Raw genomic sequence first — 22,177 nt, forward strand, 5'->3', positions numbered from 1 at the left:
GTTGATATAAATTTGACAAATGTTTAATACAATTTTAAATTTGTAGAAAATCTATAATCATTCTAACAGATAATGTATTAAAGTTCGAGTTAAATCAAAGTTGAAAAATCGACCATTTCTGTAATGATATACTGTGATTACTATGCAAGTGAGGCAAAAAATCAAATAGATATACAAAGACACACAGAGAAGTATAATGAAAGAATATCCCAGATGTGTTGGAAAAGGACCACTGCAAAGAACTGAAGGATTGTTTTGTAAATAAGAGCTGAATTGTAATATGGTTTCTGTGGAACTGAACTTGGTCTAACACAAGGGTATATTCATAAGGACTCTATGTTCAACAATATATAATCTCCCAACACCACAGCTGAGGCAAGAGAAATTTGAGTATTTACATGCACATGTTCAGGAGGTCACCACTTCCTGTGCCTCAATAGTCCCCCAAAGTCTGTCTCTCCCCAAAGAAACAAGCATATATGCTACTCTCTACAAATTTATCAGAGTAATGAAAATAAATATAGAATACTTTTAAAAGCTTTTATGTGTCCCTGAAAAACCAATGAACTCTTAACATAGTATCCTGCCCTAAAGAAACAAATCGGGATGACAGTACTCTGATCAAAAAGACAGGTTTGATCTCAATTCAAGTCAGTGTAAGGCTTTAAGAGGGGAATCCTAAAATTAATACTTTATTTAATTCCTTGTCATCCTTATGCTTTTGTAGACTGAACAGTTTAAAATAATAATGTTTACAGTGAATACACCTCCAAAGCAGAATTTTTAAAAAAGAGAAAAACACCGGACCACATTTCTAAGATTTAAGTTGAAGGTGAAGAGTAACACTTTACTTTCGGATCTTTAGTACAGCAAAATGTTGCAGTAAGTTTTCTTTTTAAATGACATAACATATAGATTCATCAGAAAAACCAGCAAAAAGAAAATGGCTATCAAAAAAGAGATGAGTGTTTTACATACAGAGGAAGAACACATCAAGCAATAAATTGAGAATCAGCCTGCTGACTAAAAAGGCTGAGCTCTACTGATTATGGTAAATTTAGAGCAAAAAATGGTACTGGGCAAAATTACACTCAAACTATAATAGTCCCATCACCTACATATACATTGCTTTCATTCTACTCATCAGAGAAACACATACTTACCTTTCATAATGGAATTACAGAAAAGCAGTTGATGACTGGTTTGCAAGGCCCTTTAGGATCACTGACCTTAAATTCCTTCCTCTCTAAAAGTTGCCTTTAGGTTTTGTTCACTTGCGATCCTAAGTATTGGTCCTCAAGCTGAATTTCATTAAATACTGACACTTGAAACTATAGGAACGTCTTTGCTTTGACAGGTCTTTGAAAAGGACTCACAATACTTGCAAATACTCATTTCCCAACACATTTTTAAGATAAATAATCACCACCACAACTGCCACCACCACACCATCACCACCACCACACTGCAAAGCAGGCACCAGAGAGGCGAAACTGTGGGAATCACTCCCTCAGAAATCATACTATATGGTAATCAAATAGCAAAGAAAGGATTAAAAGAAAAACAATGAACACGGAAATCTTAAAATTTAATATTGTTTGTCATCAGCAGGCTAAACCATTGGCCTAGGTTTAAAAGACAAGAAAGCACAGAACAAAGCTTTGTTACCCAGTAACTGATGCATGGTATACCTTCTTTCTTCATGCCACTTTCCTGCTTCAAACAGTACCGCCCAGACTTCTTGAGAAAGGTTAAGTCCAGAGACTCATCCACCATTTTCCACACCCCATTTATGTGCTTAGATTATAATAAAGCATTCCAAGTTGCTGAAGTTTAAAAGAATGCATGCCAATTCTTACAAAATCATATTCAAATTTGAGCAGTCATGAAAGTGGCTCTGGTTGTCCAACTAAAGAACAGATAAGGCCAGGCACAGTGGTTCACATCTGTAATCCCAGCACTTTGGGAAGCTGATGCGGGCAGATTACTTGAGGTCAGGAGTTCAAGGCCAGCCTGGCCAACATGGTGAAACCTCGTCTCTACTAAAAATACAAAAATTAGCCAGGCGTGGAAGTACATGCCTGTAATTCTAGCTACTTGGAAGGCTGAGGGAGCAGAACTGCTTGAGCCTTGGAGGCGGAGGTTGCAGTGAGCTGAGATAGCACCACTGCACTCCAGCCTGGGTGAGAGAGCAAGACTCCATCTCAAAAACAAAACAAAAACAAAACAAAACAAAGCAAAACAAAACATGAATTTATTAGATTCAAATAGAATTCTGCCACATATCTAAATGTACCCAGTGCCGGGGGATAAGAGAAACATTCCCAGATCCCTAAGGTCACTTCATGAACAAAATTAAAGGAGTGTTTGATGGTAGAGTCTAAAGATAGAATAGATCATGATGCAGGAATTGTTACCTCCATCTTCATAATAGTAACTATCTGTATAAGCACGGGTTGCTGGGAACTCTGGAAAGTGTTTCTTTCTCTTTTTTTCTTCCTGTAACTCCTTCTCTTGCAAAAGGCGAGCTATGTCCTGCAAAGACAAGATAGAATGGAAACATGCATTACCAAAGAACAAACAAACTCCATACAGTGGGGCGTGACATTCCACTGCCAAGTTTGTATGTGCTCTGTCCATGGCTCTCTAGACTTTCTGGCATTAATTTCACATCTTCAAATGCCAGATGATTGCTCAACAGGAGTAGCACATGATCTAGATAAGTGAGACAGGATTTTTTTAATTGAAATTTAAATCTAACACAATATAAAGACATTCAAAACTCAGTACTTCCTAAAGCAAGTTACGCAACAGAATTTTAAAAACACATATTTGTGGGTCCTTTTTTCAAGCTGATGATTCAGTAAGTCTAGATGGGGCAGGATGTAGTAATCTACAAAACTTTATAATTATAATTTAATTTAAAAACTATTGAAAAGAACTCTTATGGGGATTTTGATTTCACTTTGCATTAGAATACCACTGTCTTAACTGAAAAAGAGAAAACAATCTTCCTTCTGTCTCCCACCTGTTCATCCCCAGGCAAATTTTTAGCAGTTATTGAGAGGCACTGTGAGGCACAGAATGATGAATAACATTCCGAAATGTTCCGTAAAAGATCATCAGCCTTTTATGAAAACAAAAGTTTCATAGAAACTTTTAAATAAATAAATAACTACAATAAAATTAAATTGTAAATGCCTCAAAAAAAAGTCTATGGGAGTACAAAAGAGGGAATACGATTTTTGCTTAAAGGAATCAGTATAAGATTCTGCATTGTGTTCAGCTTTGAACAGAGAACTGAATTCCAACAAGCAAAGTCGAAACAGGAAACGTCAGCAAAGCTGTGAACATTTTAATGGGCATCTATCTAAGGAACAGCCAATAGTTCAATTAGAACATGAGATACGGAGTGCTGCAGAAAAAGCTGAGGCTAGAAAAACAATCTAAGGCTGGATCACAGGAATTCCTTTTAGACAATCTTAAGAAGTCTGGTGTCTGTAACATAGGGGATGAAGGATTACTGAAGGTTTTGAGCTGCAGTGTGACAATGTTCTGAATCTGAAGATTACTTCTGTGAAAGCCCCATAAAATAGCCTATAAACTTATAAGCTCACGCACACTTTTAAGGAGAGAAGTCTATAGCTATCATCAGATTCTTAAAGGCTCATACAAATATGGGAACGATACTCACTGGTACAAATGGTAATAACAATCATTGGTAGTTTGAGGTACTTACTTCTTTATATTTATCAATAAGGAAACAAGAAGTACTAAATGTTAACGTTAACGTTCATTTAAAGCAAGAATTACTATTCTTCAAATTTCATGAATAGGTGCAAATGAAAAATACATTAGGATGGCAATATACAGTTTAAAAAAAATTTAAGTGAATTAATTTTTTTCACATCTATGCAGAAACAAGCTGGATGCTCAATCTAGGTAGTTAGCAATATTTATCCATATCCTCAGCTGTTTTTTTAACTATTCATCCAAATAGCCTGACAAATCTGACTTTATGCCAAATACAAACTTAAAATGTACCATTAAAACACTTGTAACTGACACATATATACATACTTTTTGATAAGTAATCTATGTAAACGCCCATGCAACAGTGTCAGACACTTAAGTGGGCACTCACAAAATGTTGCAACTCAGAGTGAGAGGTGAAAGATAACATAATCCTACTTAACACAAGTATACTTTTCATGAATAGAACTCTGAATTTCTAAGACTGATGGAAAAACTATCTCCTAAATCTGGAAGTTAAAATTAATCTCTTTTCCAGTTCAAGTTAGACATGGCCTAAAGAGACACTGGGAAAGAAATAGTCACTACTAATATGAATTTGAGGGGAACTTCAATTCTTTATCTGTACAACGAAAAGTCTGAACTATTCAATCTTAAAGCCAAATATCTTTGACTCCCTAATGTATCATTTTAACAACTATGTCTACCAGGTGCCAATCCCTGTGCCAGATTCTTTAGCTTTAATATCTTACAAAGTAATGTATCAATCAGGAAGAGAGGAGAGGGACAGATACCCTATTCTCCAAAAAACTATTATTTGTTACAGAAGAATTTTCCAAATTTCTATAATGTTTACTACAGAAGTAGAAAGAAATGTAAACATTTCCTTGAGCTGTATGTTTACTAAGCAACCAGAACTATATTTTCCTAAGTGTTTTGCTTTACAGTAAACAAATATTTCCCCCACTATAACTGAGGAAAACATAAAGGAAAATTACCAGGTCCAACTTCCAGCAAAAATTATAAACTACGCTCCACAGACCTAGTAGACACAGCTTTATTAAAATGATAAATTAAGGAGTCAAAGACATTTGGCTTTAAGATTGAATAGTTCAAACTTTCCATTGTACAGATAAAGAATTGAAGTTCCCCCCAAAATTGATATTAGTAGTGACTATTTATCTCCCAGTGTCTCTTAAAATCATGTCTAACTTGAGCTGTAAGAGAAGAGATTCATTTTAACATTCAGATTTAGGGGATAGTTTTTCTATCAAAGTCTCAGAAATTCAGAGTTCTATTCATATAATTGCTTATAACTGCCCTCCTGCTACTGAATTTAGTCCTAATGGAAGCATAGTAATATGCCACTCTCTCAGTGTAAAGAACCAGGAGAGAAAAAAAGAATTATGCCCCTTCTTTATAATGCATTAGTTAGTCAAAGAAAGTGCTTTTAATCAAGTCAAAAAAATAATAATCATAATATGTCATGCACCTTAGCACCCAAACTCTTTTGCTCTTTTAAGCTCTCAGCTCTTTTCTGAAAGAAAAGGTCTGCTAGGCTTGAGGAAAGAAAGGACAAAAATTCAATGGAAAACTGCCACTATACTATAGCTGAGGTTTAGCACAAGTCCGCTCTCCTCCCTGCTTTCCAACATTACTATGCAATGAGTTTTGTTAGATAATTTCAATATAAAGTAAATCCCCCTGCAACAAGCTGAAGATGGCAATTATCAGTCACAGTACTTGGATGTAGCTAACCAGCTTAGTCACCTTTGATGTAAACAATCTCCTTGGTCCTCAGCTTCCTTCCTGTTAATGGTAAGTCTAGAAGAACACTTTCCAAGCCTGTTCCTGAGAACACTGGTCTCAAAACTTTATCCAAAAAAAAAAAAAAACCACAACTTTCAATAGAAATCATGCAGCATATCTAACTCTTCAAGATGCATATTAGCAAATTTTAAAACTTTAAAAGAAAAAAAAAACACCTGTTATCTTCCAGTAACCTGTAATTTTCCAAATGTATGACAGAAGCTTCTGTTCACATTTTTTAAAAATTCAGATAATTAATGTTCTACATAACTTGGGAAAACAAATCTAAATGAACTCTTAGGCTCTTTTAAAGTCATTTTTAGTTATATTTTAATTAATGAGATAGACTTCTGGGCTGATATGTAAAAATAACCCTGTTCAATAGAAGACTTCCTAGTAAACACATTAATTGAAATGGGAGTTTACCATTGTATCTCACCTCTCCCTTCTGTTACCCAAGCTCAGCTAACTCTGGAAAATTTGAAACTATAACCATAAGAAAGGAAACAGTTAAGGATCTCTAGAATACTAGAGAAAGGTAATTTTAATGAAAACACAGATGTAGTGATTCCCTTCAGTAGACCAGACATGTGCCCTGTGCCAAACTCTTTAGCTTTAAAGAATAGTGCTATGAGCACTAGGGGATTGGTATATATGGTAAATATTCTTAAAGTTCTTATCTTGCGGTAAAACAATTAGCATAATGTAAGACGTGAAAACATGGCTTTAAGAGAAGCATTAATATAAACAAGGTGCAGTGGCACCCAGAGGATCCCCACACATCTTTCCCAAGTAGATGACAAGTAACTGAAACACGGTGTTGAGTTCCTTGGGGTATTTTTGTCATTTACAAGTTGAGCATCCCTAATCCAAAAATCCAAAATCTGAAATGCTCCAAAATCTGAAACTTTCTGAAGCACAGACATGATGTTCAAAGAAAATGCTCATTGGAACATTTTAGATTTTGGATTTTTGGATGCTCAACTTGTATACAATTTATATCATATAAATATATAAGGGATAGAGAGTTATAATATAAATATATAACGGATAGAGGGTTTATCATATACATATATAAGGGATAGAGGGTTATATCATATAAATATATAAGGGATAGAGTTATATACATATATAAGGGATAGAGAGTTATATCATATAAATATATAAGGGATAGAGAGAGTTATATCATATAAATATATAACGGATAGAAGGTTATACCATATAAATATATAAGGGATAGAGGGTTATATCATATAAACACATAAGGGATAGAGGATTATATCATATACATATATAAGGGATAGAGGGTTACTTCTCAACGTTTCACCTCTATCCTCCAATGGCAGTGCATTTCAAAAAGAGGAAATCTGGAATTTAAAAACAATCTAAGGTGATTTAAAAATGTGACTATCAAATGACTGTCAGAAAGAAAAAAAAGAAAATCATTCTATTTAATTGCTAAACTTATTAACTAGCAATTAACATCTAACTCGGTAGGGATGTCAAGGCAGGTATAAATCCAAAGGGGTTGTTCGATAAAACAGGAAAATATCAATTCTATGGATGTAAAAACATCAGTATAATAAGGAGAGGAAGACCTCAACAAGAAGCCTCCCATCTCTCTCCCATCTCCCTTTCTAGTCATATATATATATATATATATAAATTTATTTTTACAATACTTACAACATAGGAAAAATTTTAATAGCTAAACGGTATTGTTTGATCTAGCCTCTAAATATTACCAAATAATGTGTAAATATTCTTTTGGAACATGAAATTCTAATCTAAGAGTGCTATGTGTAAGTACCACGGTTCATACTAGATTCATTTTTTAATGTGAATTGGTTACTAGGCTTACCCTGAGCAGTTGATGCTTTTATAAAGGGCTTCAAATAGTTAAACTAGTGCCACAAACTTTTCATGACATGTTTGGCCATGTTAATATTTATTTAAGGGAAAAAAGTTTTTCCCTAAAATAGCTGCAAATTCACATACATTTTAAACCTAAGTTTAAATGCGCGCACACACACACACATCTAGTCATGCACATAGGTACACACACACTTTTAGAGTTTTATTTAAGAATAACTAAGTTAAATTAACTGATTAACCTTAACCCATTTTTATTAACCACTAATTCATAGCGTCCAGTATACCCAAAGTCAACAAGCTCCTTCCAATAGGAAGCCTAGAGAGAACTACTGTACTCGAGAAACTATGTAAAAGAGCTAAAAATAAATAAACAGAGACAGAAGAGCAAGACAGAGTGAGAGAGCAAGAAAGTGAAGAAGAGGAGGAACGAGGGGAGGGAAGGTGAGGGGAGGGAAGGGAAGGTGAGGGGAGGGGAGGGAAGGTGAGGAAGGTGAGGAAAGACCAAAAAAAAAAAAATTTTTTTTTTAACTTTTCCACATCAGTCTCCTGCATGGAAATGCCACTTTCCTTACATCTGTGCTTTGTTAAGAAACACAATAAAATTATACTATGACAAAGCTAGAAATGCTAATTTACACATGCAAGGTTGTATAACTCCACTACCTCTTACACACAATGTTGTTCAGAAAAAATTAAAAAATAAAAATAAAAAAAAAATCTCTGTTCCAAGAGAAAAAGGTTCTCAGTCTCTACATCTGGTATTTCATGGGGTGTTAACTACCCAGGAAAACTGACCCCAAAAATCTCTAAAAGATATTTGGGTGGAAACCCAGAGAGAGATTTTCCACAGCCCTGCTGCTGAATAAATCCTTATTAACCAAGTAGACTCTACGGGGAAGCAGAAGAGCATTGAGGGGAAAAGGGAAGAAAAAAAAAAGGAGGCCGGGTGCAGTGGCTTGTACCTGTAATCCCAGCACTTTGGGAGGCTGAGGTGGGTGAATTACAAGGTCAGGAGATCGAGACCATCCTGGCCAACATGATGAAACCCCATCTCTACTGAAATACAAAACATTAGCCAGACATGGTGGCGGGCGCCTGTAGTCCCAGCTACTTGGGAGGCTGAGGCACAGGAATCGCTTGAACCCGGGAGGCAGAGGTTACAGTGAGCGGAGATTGCACCACTGTACTCCAGGCTGGAGACAGAGCAAGACTCCGTCTTAAAAAAAAAAAAAAAAGAAAAAAGAAAAAAAGGAACTAAGAGAGTTCATGAGTAACAAGCAATTCTTTTTCAAAAATTGGCCAGAAGAATTAGCACTACTGTCTCAGTATTAGTTTCCTCTCCCTTTCAGGCACCCTGTTACCAACAGACTAAAATGAACAAGCATTTTCATATATCTCACAATGACAAACTTAACTCATGCAAATTTTCTTCATTTAATATTGACAACATACTAGTCAGCTGAGAGTCACAATTTTCTATGATAAAAGACCACCTCGGCACAGTAGCCATCTTCTCATCTGAGCTATGAGTTAAAAAGTCAAAAAGTCTGAATGAAGTTTATATAGGCTTGTCTAGTCAACACACCTACACAACCGGATTTCTCATTTAACTTTTCCACTCTTCTGAGGGCAAGCTAGTGGGAGACCTGTAAAGACAAGTGTGTGAATGCTTGAGGACCTCTCAAAGCACACCATACTGAAACACACTGAAGCCTGCTGAATTCCGCCCTATGCAGCACATCTCTCTCTATAACAGAATCAAGGAAAGGGCAATTATAAATTTAACATGCACCAGGTGCTCGAAGTGCCTCAACTCATTTACCTCACGACAGCCCTTTAGGGTATGCACAACTACCGTGAGTCAACCCATTTCGGAACCTGAGGTTCTGCGTGGTTAGGTGCGATGCTGAAAATCACACAGCTAAACAGTTAATGAGCTAAAATCCAAACCTAGGTGAGTGTAACTCCAAAGTCCACGTTTCATGTATGCCACAGTACGTCTAAGTCAGAAGCAGTCAGGAGACCTGAATTGTACAGACATTTCTCTGGCATTTTATAACTTGGAATCAGTCACTTACTTCTTTAATACTTAATTTCTACATCTTGAAACTGGAGTTAATCACTGAACTGCTTACTTTATATAGTATTACCAAGAGACTACTTACTGTGATTACTGTTTAGATTCTACATAATTTAAATAAAGTGTTTTATTTTCTCTTTCTATCCTGTTTTTCCCTAAATGGAGAAAAAAAAAACCCACAGGACAGCAGTAGCATTTATAAGAAGCCAACTTCATTACTCTGGTATTTTTTAAATAGAAGCGTTCCTGTCTACAAAATATAATCACTTCTTTTAGTTCCCAGTGTCATCCCCAAAGCAAAGTCTTTACTATAAAGAGGCAACACATTGAATACTAAGAAAGAGCCTCCTGTGTATTACAGGAAGTATCAGAAATAATCCCTAATTTTTACTTGCAGTTCTGATTATCATGCGATCATGATCTGTTTCTTTAAGAAACAACTCACTACACTCGTACCAGGTGTCTCACATTCATCTGGCATTGAACAGGAAGTACCCCAGGAACAGGACTGGCTCAGTAGGAGTAGCAGTGTATGTGGGCTGTTTACTGATGACCCTGATCATATCTATTTAACAGGATGATCATAAATGCCAGTTTGCGCAGTACAGTTTCAGTTTATGTAATTACTAACACCATGCTTATAACCCTCAAAAGTGTTTCTGGGTGCATAACAAACTATATTGTCATCCAACTATTAAAAATAATAACTCATTTTCTTCTTTATTATAAATCAAGACAGTGACCAAGTACGGCATAACAGGTGTGAAAGCAGGTAGCATAGGAATGATGTAAAATGAAATAAATTGTCCATAAGAAGTGCTGAAACTAAGCTGGGCACAGTGGCTCATGCCAGGAATTCCAGTGCTTTGGGAGGCTGAGGCAGGAAGATAGCGTGAGCTTAGGAGTTTGAAACCAGCCTGGGCAATACAGTGAGACCTCGTCTCTACAAAAAAATAATTTAAAAATATTAGCCAAGTGTGGGGGCATGTGCCTGCAGTCCCAGCTACTCAAGAGGCGAGAGGACCACTTAAGCCTGGGAGGCGGAGACTGCAGTAAGATCACACCACTGCACTCCACCGTGGGTGATAGAGCAAAACGCTATCTCAAAAAAAAAAAAAAAGAAGTGCTGAAAATATAACACAAATGGAAATAATAGCTAATGGTAAATTCAAGTCTTCTCACAAACCAAACACTATTAGTAATTTTAGTCATTTTCAGCCTTTAAACAATAGGACTTAAATATATATAGAGAATCAAACTGATCAGTCTTTTTAACCAATGGATCACAGGAAAGTGAAACCTTTAAGAAAAAGAGAAAGAATGAGAGTAATGCCTGCTCCTGGCCTCTCCCAAGGACTACTCCCTGCATCCTGCGCAGGCTCCACTCAAAAGTCAGCTCTCTCTAATGCTGCAAAAACAACCCAGGGGCAGATGCCTTGTAGTAAGCTGAACAGTGTGCCCACTCCAAATTCATTTCTACCCAAACCTCAAAATGTGACCTTATTTGGAAACGGTCTTTGCAGATGTAATTAGTTTAGCTGATGTCATACTGAATTAGGGTGGGTCCTCAATCCAATGACTGATGTCCTAGGAAGACAGGAAGACACAAAGATACAGACAGAGAAGAAAGTCATGTGACAATAGAGGCAGAGACTAAAGTGATGCAGATACAAGCCAAGGAATGCCAAAGATTGCCAGGAGTCAAGAGCTAGGAAAAGGCAAGGAAGAATCCTTCCCAAGAGGTAGCGTGACCCTGCCAACACTTCAGATTTTAGACTTCTAGCCTCCAGAACTCTAAGACAGTAAATTTCTGTTAAGCCAAGTTTGCAGGAGTAATCTGTAACAGCAGTCATAGGAAATTAACTCACATCATATGTGAAATTATCCATTATCTCTCAAGACTTTTACCACTTACATAGTCAAGAGGGTACAAACCATGGTCCACAGAGGAAAATGCAGCCCAAATAAGAGGCATTCTGCTTCCCATTCAGCAACCTTCATTGAGCCCGTGACTACAGAAAGTTTTTGCTCTAAAGCTGAGCACCCCTTTCTCCATGAGGGAGAGGGGCAGTAACTAAGTTATACCTCATCCTTCTTCTCCTGAATGCGTCGTCTCTCTGCCTCAATAGCCAGCTTCTCCTGAATTTCCTGAGCAATTTCACAGTCTTGTTGTTCACTAAAAAGCAAAGGTGAAAACATGAATAAGGAAAATAAAAAATAATGTATTTCCTAAAAATAATAAATACAATTTATTGAATACTCACTATATGAGAAGTACATTATTTTTCTCACTTTATCTTCAAGATAAAGATGCAAAGAGGCTCACACAGTCACATTTACAGATGAGAAAACTAAGGCCCAGGGAAGTTAAATCATTTTCTCAAGATCACAACGAAAATATGTGGTAGAACTGGAATCTCATCATCACACCCAACAATGGAAAACTCCATGCCTCTTCTATACCACCATATCACTTCACCCCACTGGGGCCTGTTCTCGGTCCTGCCTCTACCACTAATAACCACAAATCATTCTGTCATGCCATTTTATAAGCTATAAAAGTTTACACTTAGTAACTTCACATTATAAGTCTAATATCATACTATTCTTATCTATTCAAACCAAATGAAAATAAATGAAAATCTACTCAGAGCAATTCCTATATTTCTCTTTATTCACTCATTATAATAATTAAGAATCATACACAAAATCATGGACTTAGTTTTCAAAGGCCTCTCTCTCTCTTCATTCAAGCATCTACCCGAAACTCCCAAATTAATGAAAAATCTGTATAGAATTAAGTGACTAATAACTACATTGGATGTGATAGTAAGTGGGAAGAAAGGAGAAGCACCGCAGAGAAGGCAAACCCAAATGAAGTGTTAAAGGTCACAAGTGACACAGAAGATGTACCTTCTGGTACAGAAAATAAGTAAGTGAAGTTTCATCTGAGCTTAATGACTTCAAACCGTATTTCCAAGAAGTACCAGCTCTGGTTCAGTCAGCTAATTATACAGACTCCTGGGAAAGCGCAATGGAGAAAGCAGCAGTAAGCAAGCAACAATCCTGACCTGGGACAGTAGCCCCGGTATCCAGACTGAATAAATGGTTCCAGTTCAATGAGAACGGCAGCATTTCATCCTTCCTGAGATGTCCAGCTCTCCAAATTGCAGGGAGTGAACTGAAAGTCTTCCCTTCCAGCTTACTTATTTCATCCAGGAACAATTCTAAAACCTTGAAGTCTCAGGCAGAAATATAATACCTGCTTCTTCTCTCATTTAGGACATATAAAATATTACTCTCTACTACTGATTTATATTTGAGTGATTTGTCTTAATAATTTCTGAATAAGCTCATTATACTGTTATTAACCTAATTCAGGATTTTAAACATCTGCATCAACCTCAGAACTGGCCTTTCTAACAGAGAATAGTGAATAACGTAAAGGGCAATGAATTTAGAACTCTAGGACATTCTAGCTTTGGCTCTCACCTTAACCTGTGACACTGAGCCTCGTAACATCTCAAATATCTCTCTTCCTCTTTTATCTCTATTACCATGACCTTCACTACCACCACTACCACCAGTCTTCATTCAAGCCTCATCATCTCTTAATTTTACCATTGCTCACAATAGCTGTCTTCAAATCTTGCCCACTCCAAGCCTTTACCCACCTACTCTCCAGAATAAGATCCCAAAATGGAAATCTAAAACTACTTCAATGGTTCTCCATTCCTTATAATTTAAACTCTACAAAACCTGAAATCTTTAACATAACTTATCGTGACCTTTATGATCCAGCTTTTGACTACTTTTCTGGCCTCACTTCCTACTTCTGCCTGTAAATACACTCTCCACTCCAGCAATACTGAACTTCTTGCAGTTAACATGAGATTCCAAGTCCTTTTACCTCCTGCCCTTATGCATGCTGCTCCTTCTGGCTAAAATGGATTTCCCCATCACTATAAACTTCTAATTAACCTTCAAGTTTCAGATTAAACATATCATCTGTCTTGTGAAGCTTTTCCCAGTCTCTTCTCTCTAAATAGGCATGAAATTTACATTTCAATTATCTCTGACTCATGCATGTATCTCTAGATATATAATGCTCAAGGTGTTTTCCTGAGGCCCTTAAAGGTAACAGCTGTCTTATTCATATCTCTGGTCTCCTTTCATGGTGCCAGATTTAGCATGAATCAATAAAAGTGTTTATTTACAAAGCAAGGAAGCTTAACAAAATGATTAATAAAGTCCTCTCTACAAATAATAAACAGAAGGGCAAACCCTTCCTATAAGTTAGCAAAAATGACTGGCTTTCCCTTTTTACCTGAATATGACACTAAACTAAATTAAGGGGTTCCTTCCATTTTTCCTTTACCCCTTCCTCCTCAACACAGTATCTGTGATTGAATCTACCCACATTAAAGATTTAGGATGTAAGAGCCACTCTCAAACAAGAAATGTATCCTGGGAGCTTTATAACACTGAAACAGTATAAAAGTCACCGTGCCAAAAGAAACCTGAGAAATAATCACTTCCGTTTATCTGTCTGTTAAAGGAGGCTACTAGAGAGAACTTTTGTCAGACACTGAAGTTATGAAGATAACTGAGTCTACACTTCAGAGCTTTTTAGAACATTCTGTCATGTACTGAAAAGCAAGGAAAGTAAGAGCAGCAAACACAGCTAGAACACAGTAAAGGAACCAACACAACCCACAAAGTTCTTTGATGTCCACTATTTCACTGGACTCCCCATAGAAACTACGCGACAGAGGGGACAGAGATTATTTTCCCCACGTTATGGGGAAGGAAAATAAATTGGAAAATAAATTCAGAGAAGTTAACTAACTGGCCCAAAGTCATACAGCTAAAAAAAATGTTAGAATTTACACCATCATCCACATGTCCTTAAACCTGGTCAAGTGTTCCAACAACAACAAAATATTTTCAAATCAAAAAAACTGTTAGATATCCTCTGTAAGACTGTAATCTAACAGTAAAAGGAATCAGAGGAACAGAAGTAGGCTCCTTTTCCCCTGCCCTGTTTGCTAGCTCCACAGAGAAAACCAGTCTTGACACTACCCCTCCCACCTCCCAAATCCTCACAGGTCTTTGTAGCGCTTCTGGAGCTGGGCCTGCGCTTTCAGATCTTCCTCTTGGAGCTGCTTAGCCACCTGGAGATCATGCTGGACCAAACGGTTCCGCTGAACGTTTGATGCCAAATGATGCTCAACTGGAACAAAAAGATTGAGGACAGGAATTAATAACGCCTTAGTTTGTTAGTAATAAATGCCATAATAATCTTAAGAGCTTTACCACAGCAATAGCTTTGCATCCATCACTTCGCCTTTTATTGTCTCAACAACAATATATAATAAAGAGCAAGGAATTAATATCCCCACTTTTCCATTAAGTAAAAAGAGGATCAAAAAGATTAAATAATTTGCCTTTGGTCACACGGCAACAAAGTGGCAGTGCCAGGACATCTACACGAATATTCTAAAGCCAGGGCTAATGCTCTTTCTACTACTACAGGTTGTCACTCTATTTATTAACTGCATTTTTCAAAACTTTAAATTTGTATTTATATGTGAATTCACAAATCATATATTCACACATATGTACTTTAACATAACATGCATAGCTCAGATTTACTTTCCATCACTACACGGAAAAAAAGATTCAGAAAAATCCACAATGTGATCTCATTTATACCATGGTTGCCTGGGAAAACTGTTCAGGTCCCTATCCTAGGAGCAAGAATAGATTCTTCTACACATGCACCCCAGATAAATCTACAACCATTGTGTCCCTCCTACAACAAAAGGCAAGAAAAAAGGTTCACACCCCTCTTTTCCTCCTAGAGATGCAGCAGTCTACTAATCCCTGGCAGCCTGTCTTACTTAAACATGCCCGAAACTTCACTGCTCACCCAGGCATCATTTGCCTAAAGAAATCCTTCAGAATGTACGGATGGTGACACCAAGTGACTGTGCTCTCTCCCTACCTAAGCCCTAAGAAACCAGCCTCAAGCTACCACTAAAAAAAGAAAACTGAAGGAGCAGAAATGAGAGGTATTACTCACTCTCTTGTTCCTGCAGGCTGTGAGCCAGGGTGTGGTCCTCCAGGACAGCAAAATCTCGGCACACTACAGAAGATGGAGGAGGAAAAAGAGACAGGAAGGCTCATTAGTAATACTTTAACATACAAAGGGAAGGACTTTTCTTTTACTTTAAAAAAAATCAATCCTAATATTTCAGAATAACAAACTTCATAATTCTCAATGCATAAAATAGTGACTAGTTAAGTATGCAGTCTTTAGTCACAAAAATCCTGCTTATTGCCAAGCACAGGGTGTCACAAAACACTGGTTAGCCTTGGCCCCTGGCCTGAGGTGAGAACACTTAGAGAATCAGATTCCAGAGGTCTAGAAATTCCAATCCACTTCCATAAAAGGAGGGTAAGTGCTGCTGAAATAACAGAAGTATCAATCATGCTTTGCATATTGCTACTGAGAGAGAAGTGGGTTACTGCGTAATTAGAGGTGTTAAAAGAAATCTAACCTACACTTCTCTGTGGTTCAGACGATCCTCTCCCAGCAATTTATGTCCACCCTGGTGTCTCTGAAGGAAAAAGATATTTTCACTAGTCCCTCAGGTAGGGCAGAGTTCTACTTTAAAAATTCTCAATTTCTTAAACATTCTTTAGTGGGTCAATCCCCAGGGACACGAGTTGGAACTAGGTCTCTAGGTCCCTCTAAACCTTGGGCTGCCCCCAAATAATCTACAAACCAAAAGAAAATGGGAAGCCTGAAAGAAACCAGGAATCCGCCCCAACTCTGCCTCCACCTGAAGATCCAGGCAAGGGTATTTCCTGACCTGTCTTCTTAGAAGCAAAATGGGAAGAAATAAGTCTCAAACATCCATGTTTACCCCAAGCTGCAATTTAAACTCCTGCTTCGTAAATATACAAACAGACAAAACATGAAGGATTCATCATGGAAAGTGCTGTTTTAAGAACGTGTAGTTTAAGTGATATGTTCTCACTCTATTCCAAGCATGTAATTCATGTTTAAAAAAAAAAAGGAAACTCCCCAAAGCCTCAGATTATTGCAATTGAGTAGGACTCATGAAACAGTCCCTAGAGCTTAGGAACAGTGGTAGATTTTTTTTCTGTAGCTTTGGATTTGCCTATGAGCACACTTAACTGAAACAGAATGAAGAACATTCCTTTGCTGTTCTTCGCACTTACGTATATTCACATATACACTCAACATAATTGTGTCCTTCACTACTGAGGGATAATGCCACAACAAGGGAGGGAGATCTTGGGGAGGTCAAGATTATTTTGAAATGGTTTTGAACAGAGGAATAATTCTTGCCCAAGAACTACATTAAACTGAATACAATCTGCTTAATCCTCACTCAAACGTAACAGCAAAACCAGTAATTCGAACAGAAAGCCCTGTTCTTTTTCATCAGCTATATTCTCAACGAATTCTAATATCTTGAAGCCCAGGTCCTAGTTACCTTATATTTCACAGAATAAAAGTACTTTCAAGATGAGCTAGATAGCATCCTCATTTAATAAGTGAGGAAACTGAAAGCCAGAAGGAAGAAGGGATTTTCTAAGGCTGCACAGAGTTCACTGGTGACAGGGCTTGGCGTCAAAGTCTAAGCCAGCAAGAGCTCAAGAGCTCTTTCCCCTTCCCTGACACAATGACGGCCCTCCTTCCCTCCAGGTAAACCATGGTCAGAATGGATGGAAAGAAAATATTCTACATTAACCAGTATATACTCTCTAAAACACTTCAATTAATTAATATCTGATTTTTAAATGGGTAAGACATACATGGACTTAATTTATAAAAATTAATGGATCAGCTAAAATAAATATAATCAAATCTTGTGTAAAGAATGTTATTTTAATACACTGACCTATCATTTAAAACACCTTTATTATACTGGAAACGCTTGTGCTTATATATTAAAGTCAGTCTTAATTTTAGATTATGATTAGATCAAATTTTAAGATTAATCTTAATGATTTTCAAATTATGGGTGGCAACCTATTATCAGGTCAAAAAATCAATTTACTAAGCCTGAGAAAAGCATTTTAAAAGTCAATGGTCTAGAGAATAACAGAAGACAATTGGCCTTCATAGCCCTGAGTTTTGGATTCATGGTTTCAATCAACCACAGATAAAAAATACTTAGGAAAAAAAAAATGTGGCTGTACTGCACATGTACACACTTTTTTTCTTATCATTGTTCTCTAAACGAAACAGTGTATAACAGCTATTTACATAGCATTTACACTGTATTAGATATTATAAGTAATCTAGAGACAATGTAAAGTATACAGTAGTATGTGTATGAATTATATGCAAATACTAACACATTTTATACCAAGCACTGAAGCATCCATAGATTTTTAGTATCCATATGTGGTCTTGGAACCAACTCCACACCCTACCCCACAAATACCAAGGGACTATTACAGATCACACACAGGACAGGAAACTAGTTTGGGGAAACTTTTCCAGTATTATATATACACAGATCACAGAAATACACAGAGATGATAGGTACTAGGTCAAAATGTGAAACACACATCATTCTATAGATTACAAAAAGTTTAAAAGCCACTTCAATTTACGTTATTAGGTGAGAACGTTAATGCCAAAAATATATTTTCTATGTCTCGAACACCATGCTAACTAAAATTAAAAATTATGAAATTATTACATTTTTCCATGTGGAGAATCATGTGAAGTAGTACAATAATTTTAAAAATATTTCTTAACTTTAGGCAGCAGAACATTAAACATTAAAATATACTGTTTGTGGACAGGTATACCTATGGTAAAAAAAAAATTTTTTTTAATAATATGGCACTGACACAAACTTAACTCCAAACAGTAGTTCTCTATCCAGAAAGAAGAAAAGGGGCATGAGTGCCTTGGCTGCACAAGCCATTCTACTGCTTCAAAAGCAAAAACAGAAAAGACAAACAACAAGGCAAAATATTAACATCTGATGCGGGTAGTAGGTTCATGGGTTTCTCTATTTCCTGTGCTTTTTAAATATCTTAAATATTACATTTTAAGTTATATAATTAAATTAACTTAATTTCATGTTGTCAATAGCACATATTGCTAAACAATGAACATGAAGATATGGCTTGACGCATTATAATAGGTGTGAGAAATTTATGAATTACTGATTACCTTGATGACTCCTCATAATGATTTCTTAGTATCTAAACAGCAAGACTAAAGTATATTCTATTATCGTGATTTGTCCCTAAATCTGCAGAAGCTGAATTAGTACCCAAAAGATAAGAGCAGGGCCTGAGCTAGTCAAGAGGATCTAGAAGGTTTTCAGTGATTATGAGGAAGTATACAAACACATACACACAGAGCTGCACTGTCAAATGCACTGACTCAGCCCTTCAGAGTTTACTAGGAGTTTCCAAACATATAATCTCATTTATGCTGAAATATTACTTGCCCAATATATAATTTCTTCTGAACCCACTCTAAGTTTTTTTTCAAGATTTGCCTCTGTATTCCCTGCATCAGTATTCTAGTACAACCTGGAAAACAATCACATATCCAGTCAACTTTGTAAATCGGTAACCAGACTGAGAATTACAGAAACTATTTCACAGCCAGGCCAAGCTCAGAGCCTGAAGAGAACTTTTCTCCTTTTCTAACCTCCTCTACCTTTGATGTAAACAGTATAAACAGTCCACTGAGGATAAACAGCATAAACTCGTCTCCCCCCGTTTCCCTGTGGGCACCTTTAAGGTGAACCACCTTTCACCTTCCCTTTTCTCAAACTTTTTCCCTCCTATGTTTACTTTCACTCATCCAGAACTCAGGCTGACCTTCTTGCCATAAGCCAACCCTATCAATGTCTCCTACTACTCCCAGCCTGCTACTAAAATGAGCTTCCCGCCATAGTCAATTACACAACTATTCTCCTTTGTTCCCACCCAGATCTCAAGTGTCTTGTAGGCTCTCCGCCTGCCCATTTTCCCAGTGTTACGGATGGTGGCTAAGTCTCTTTTGAACATTAAAAGCCGTGCAACTCTGCCTCATTGCTCAGAAGAGCATTAACAGAAAAAAATGCACTTTGCTCTGAAATTCGAGCACACAGCTGCTTTCCTATCCAGCTGCAAGCTCTTCATGGCAGGGACTTGATGGGTGTACTCTGCACCTTCCACACAACGTGTGCTCATTAATCGAAAGAAGTTAAAAAAAAAAAAAAAAAAAAGCTGGATCATAAAGTCAAACAAGAGTAGGAGAAAGGGAGAAAATAATACCATAAACAGAATTAAACTCTGCTATTATGACAGCATAACACACATAAGATATGTCAAATATCATTTAAAAAATTTAGCAATAAACAAACTACATAAAACTAGAACCCTATCCCCATTCTCATTAAAGGAGTTTCAATGATATGTTAATCTAAATACAGGCCTACCTTGGAGATATTGCAGGTTTGGTTCCAGACCACTGCAATAAAGCAAGTATCGCAATAAAATGAATCACATGATTGTTTGGTTTCCTAGAACATATAAAAGTTATGTTTACACTATAGTCTATTAATAGTCTATTGATAGTCTATTAAATGTGCGACGGAATTCAGTCGAAACAGGTTATGTACATACCTAAATTTAAAAACACATTATTACTAAGAAATGCTTGCTACACACCTTCAATTTGTAAAACACAGTTTGTCCAAAGTGCAATAAAGGAAAGTGCAATAAAATGAGGGATGTCTGTACACACAAATTAGTATACGGTGAATTAATTTACAATAGGCCGAGCAGGTCTCAGAAACAGAAAGGATGACTAGCTGACACACATAAATATGTACATATATACACCCCCCATCCATTTCCTTAAAGAATGGTTTTCATTGAGATGTTGATCTCCCCCTAAATACATGAATGGCATCGTATGCAACTAATAAACACTCATTTACTCAATAAACATGTGTTGAACTCTATTTCAGGATGAATGAGTCATCTCCAAGCCATCAATGAGGTGAAATATCAGAGAGGAAAACAAGTATAATGTAAGTTAATAAACACTGTACTAAAGACAATTTGTTGTACTAAAGAACATTCTTTGAAGTCATAAACACTGGAGCAGTTATGCTTGTTATGAATTGGGGGTAGATGTAAGAAGTGGGGGTGATTTAAACAGAATGCATCCAGAAACTTTGTATCAAGAAACCTTAAAGTAATTAACACCAAATGTATCTCAAGGTAAGTTAAAATTCCTATGGACAGAAGTGGTAAACATTCTTGGCAAAGAGGCCAATTATGCACAAAGCCAAAAAGATGAAAATCCACAGGCCATTCTGGAGTTGTGTGTGCCTGGGGCACAGACGCCCCAAAGGGAATTACAGCAAGAGATGTGATGGGAAAGCCCTGGTGCACCCTCCTGAGGAACTGGTTCCTCTCTAGGCATTCCAGGTATACAACTTACCTGAAACGTACCAAGGAAAATCGGGTGATCACCACCCCGCTCCACCTCACGCCAACCAAACTCGACCTCTCATACTTTTTCTTTTTCTCTTTTTGCATTTGCTTCCTAAGTCTCTCATTTTTGTTTTCACTTTATTGCTTCTCCTCACACACCTTTTTCCAGGTACATCTGCTTGCCAACTTCACCCCTCCAGCTCCAGACACAGCCCACTCCCCCATTCCCTACCAGTAACTGTAGGAGCTTTCCATAAACTTCGATGCAGAACTACTCGTTCTCCTTCTACAGGTAACACCCTTGTCTGCCCTACCATTGGCAATTAGTAGAAAAATAGAGACAAAATTTGTATACTTTAATAATTCAACATTTTAAAAGAAAAGAGGGCCGGGCGCGGTGGCTCACGCCTGTAATCCCAGCACTTTGGGAGGCCGAGGCGGGCGGATCACAAGGTCAGGAGATCGAGACCACGGTGAAACCCCGTCTCTACTAAAAATACAAAAAATTAGCCGGGCGCGGTTGTGGGCGCCTGTAGTCCCAGCTACTCGGGAGGCTGAGGCAGGAGAATGGCGTGAACCCGGGAGGCGGAGCTTGCAGTGAGCCGAGATCGCGCCACTGCACTCCAGCCTGGGCGACAGAGCCAGACTCCGTCTCAAAAAAAAAAATAAATAAATAAATAAATAAATAAAAGAAAAGAGAAAAAAACAAACCAACATTGATTTGAATGTCTCTTAAAATTCTGGCCCAAATGACAAATTTGGAGGCCTAAAATAGTCTTTAACATTTTTTTTCTTAGGCATTAACAGTACCAGATTAAGATCTTCTCAGCTTTCACCAACAAAGAAATAAGTAAACTGAGCATTTTTCATAAAACATATTTAAGATTGTTATTTTAGAAAGCTCGTTTACAGCAAGTTTCTCTTTCTCACTCAGAAACAAAATAATCTTTTGAAAGCCTGTTTCAAAGAGGTGGTTCAGACTGACAAGTGATGGGGTAAGAGTCTTTAGAATTCCCTTATCTTTTTCTCAGAGACAAACAGAAGTGCCCCTCCCAACCCCTGCCACATCCCCCACATACACACATACCCCTAAGGGCAGCAGAAATTTTGTTTACTCTTCCACTAAATGAACACAGTCTCAAATTTTGGACAAGAATCAAG

The 22,177-nt window shown here is 37.2% G+C and overlaps 1 protein-coding gene across 2 annotated transcripts in view; it reads right to left on the reverse strand.

The window, feature by feature from the left end:
• The window catches only part of CCDC50 (coiled-coil domain containing 50), a 69,802-nt gene that overhangs the window by 24,301 nt on the left and 23,324 nt on the right, over positions 1 to 22,177 (reverse strand). For both annotated transcript variants that reach the window (XM_015444923.3, XM_005545401.4), the window contains exons 2-5: positions 15,603 to 15,665; positions 14,624 to 14,750; positions 11,603 to 11,693; positions 2,418 to 2,535 (exon numbers count right to left, since the gene is read on the reverse strand). In XM_015444923.3, the coding sequence (XP_015300409.1) occupies positions 2,418 to 2,535; positions 11,603 to 11,693; positions 14,624 to 14,750; positions 15,603 to 15,665 (399 nt within the window). The remainder of the gene's footprint in view (positions 1 to 2,417; positions 2,536 to 11,602; positions 11,694 to 14,623; positions 14,751 to 15,602; positions 15,666 to 22,177) is intronic.

Source organism: Macaca fascicularis, chromosome 2 (assembly GCF_037993035.2).
Source record: "Macaca fascicularis isolate 582-1 chromosome 2, T2T-MFA8v1.1".
Taxonomy (NCBI): domain Eukaryota; kingdom Metazoa; phylum Chordata; class Mammalia; order Primates; family Cercopithecidae; genus Macaca; species Macaca fascicularis.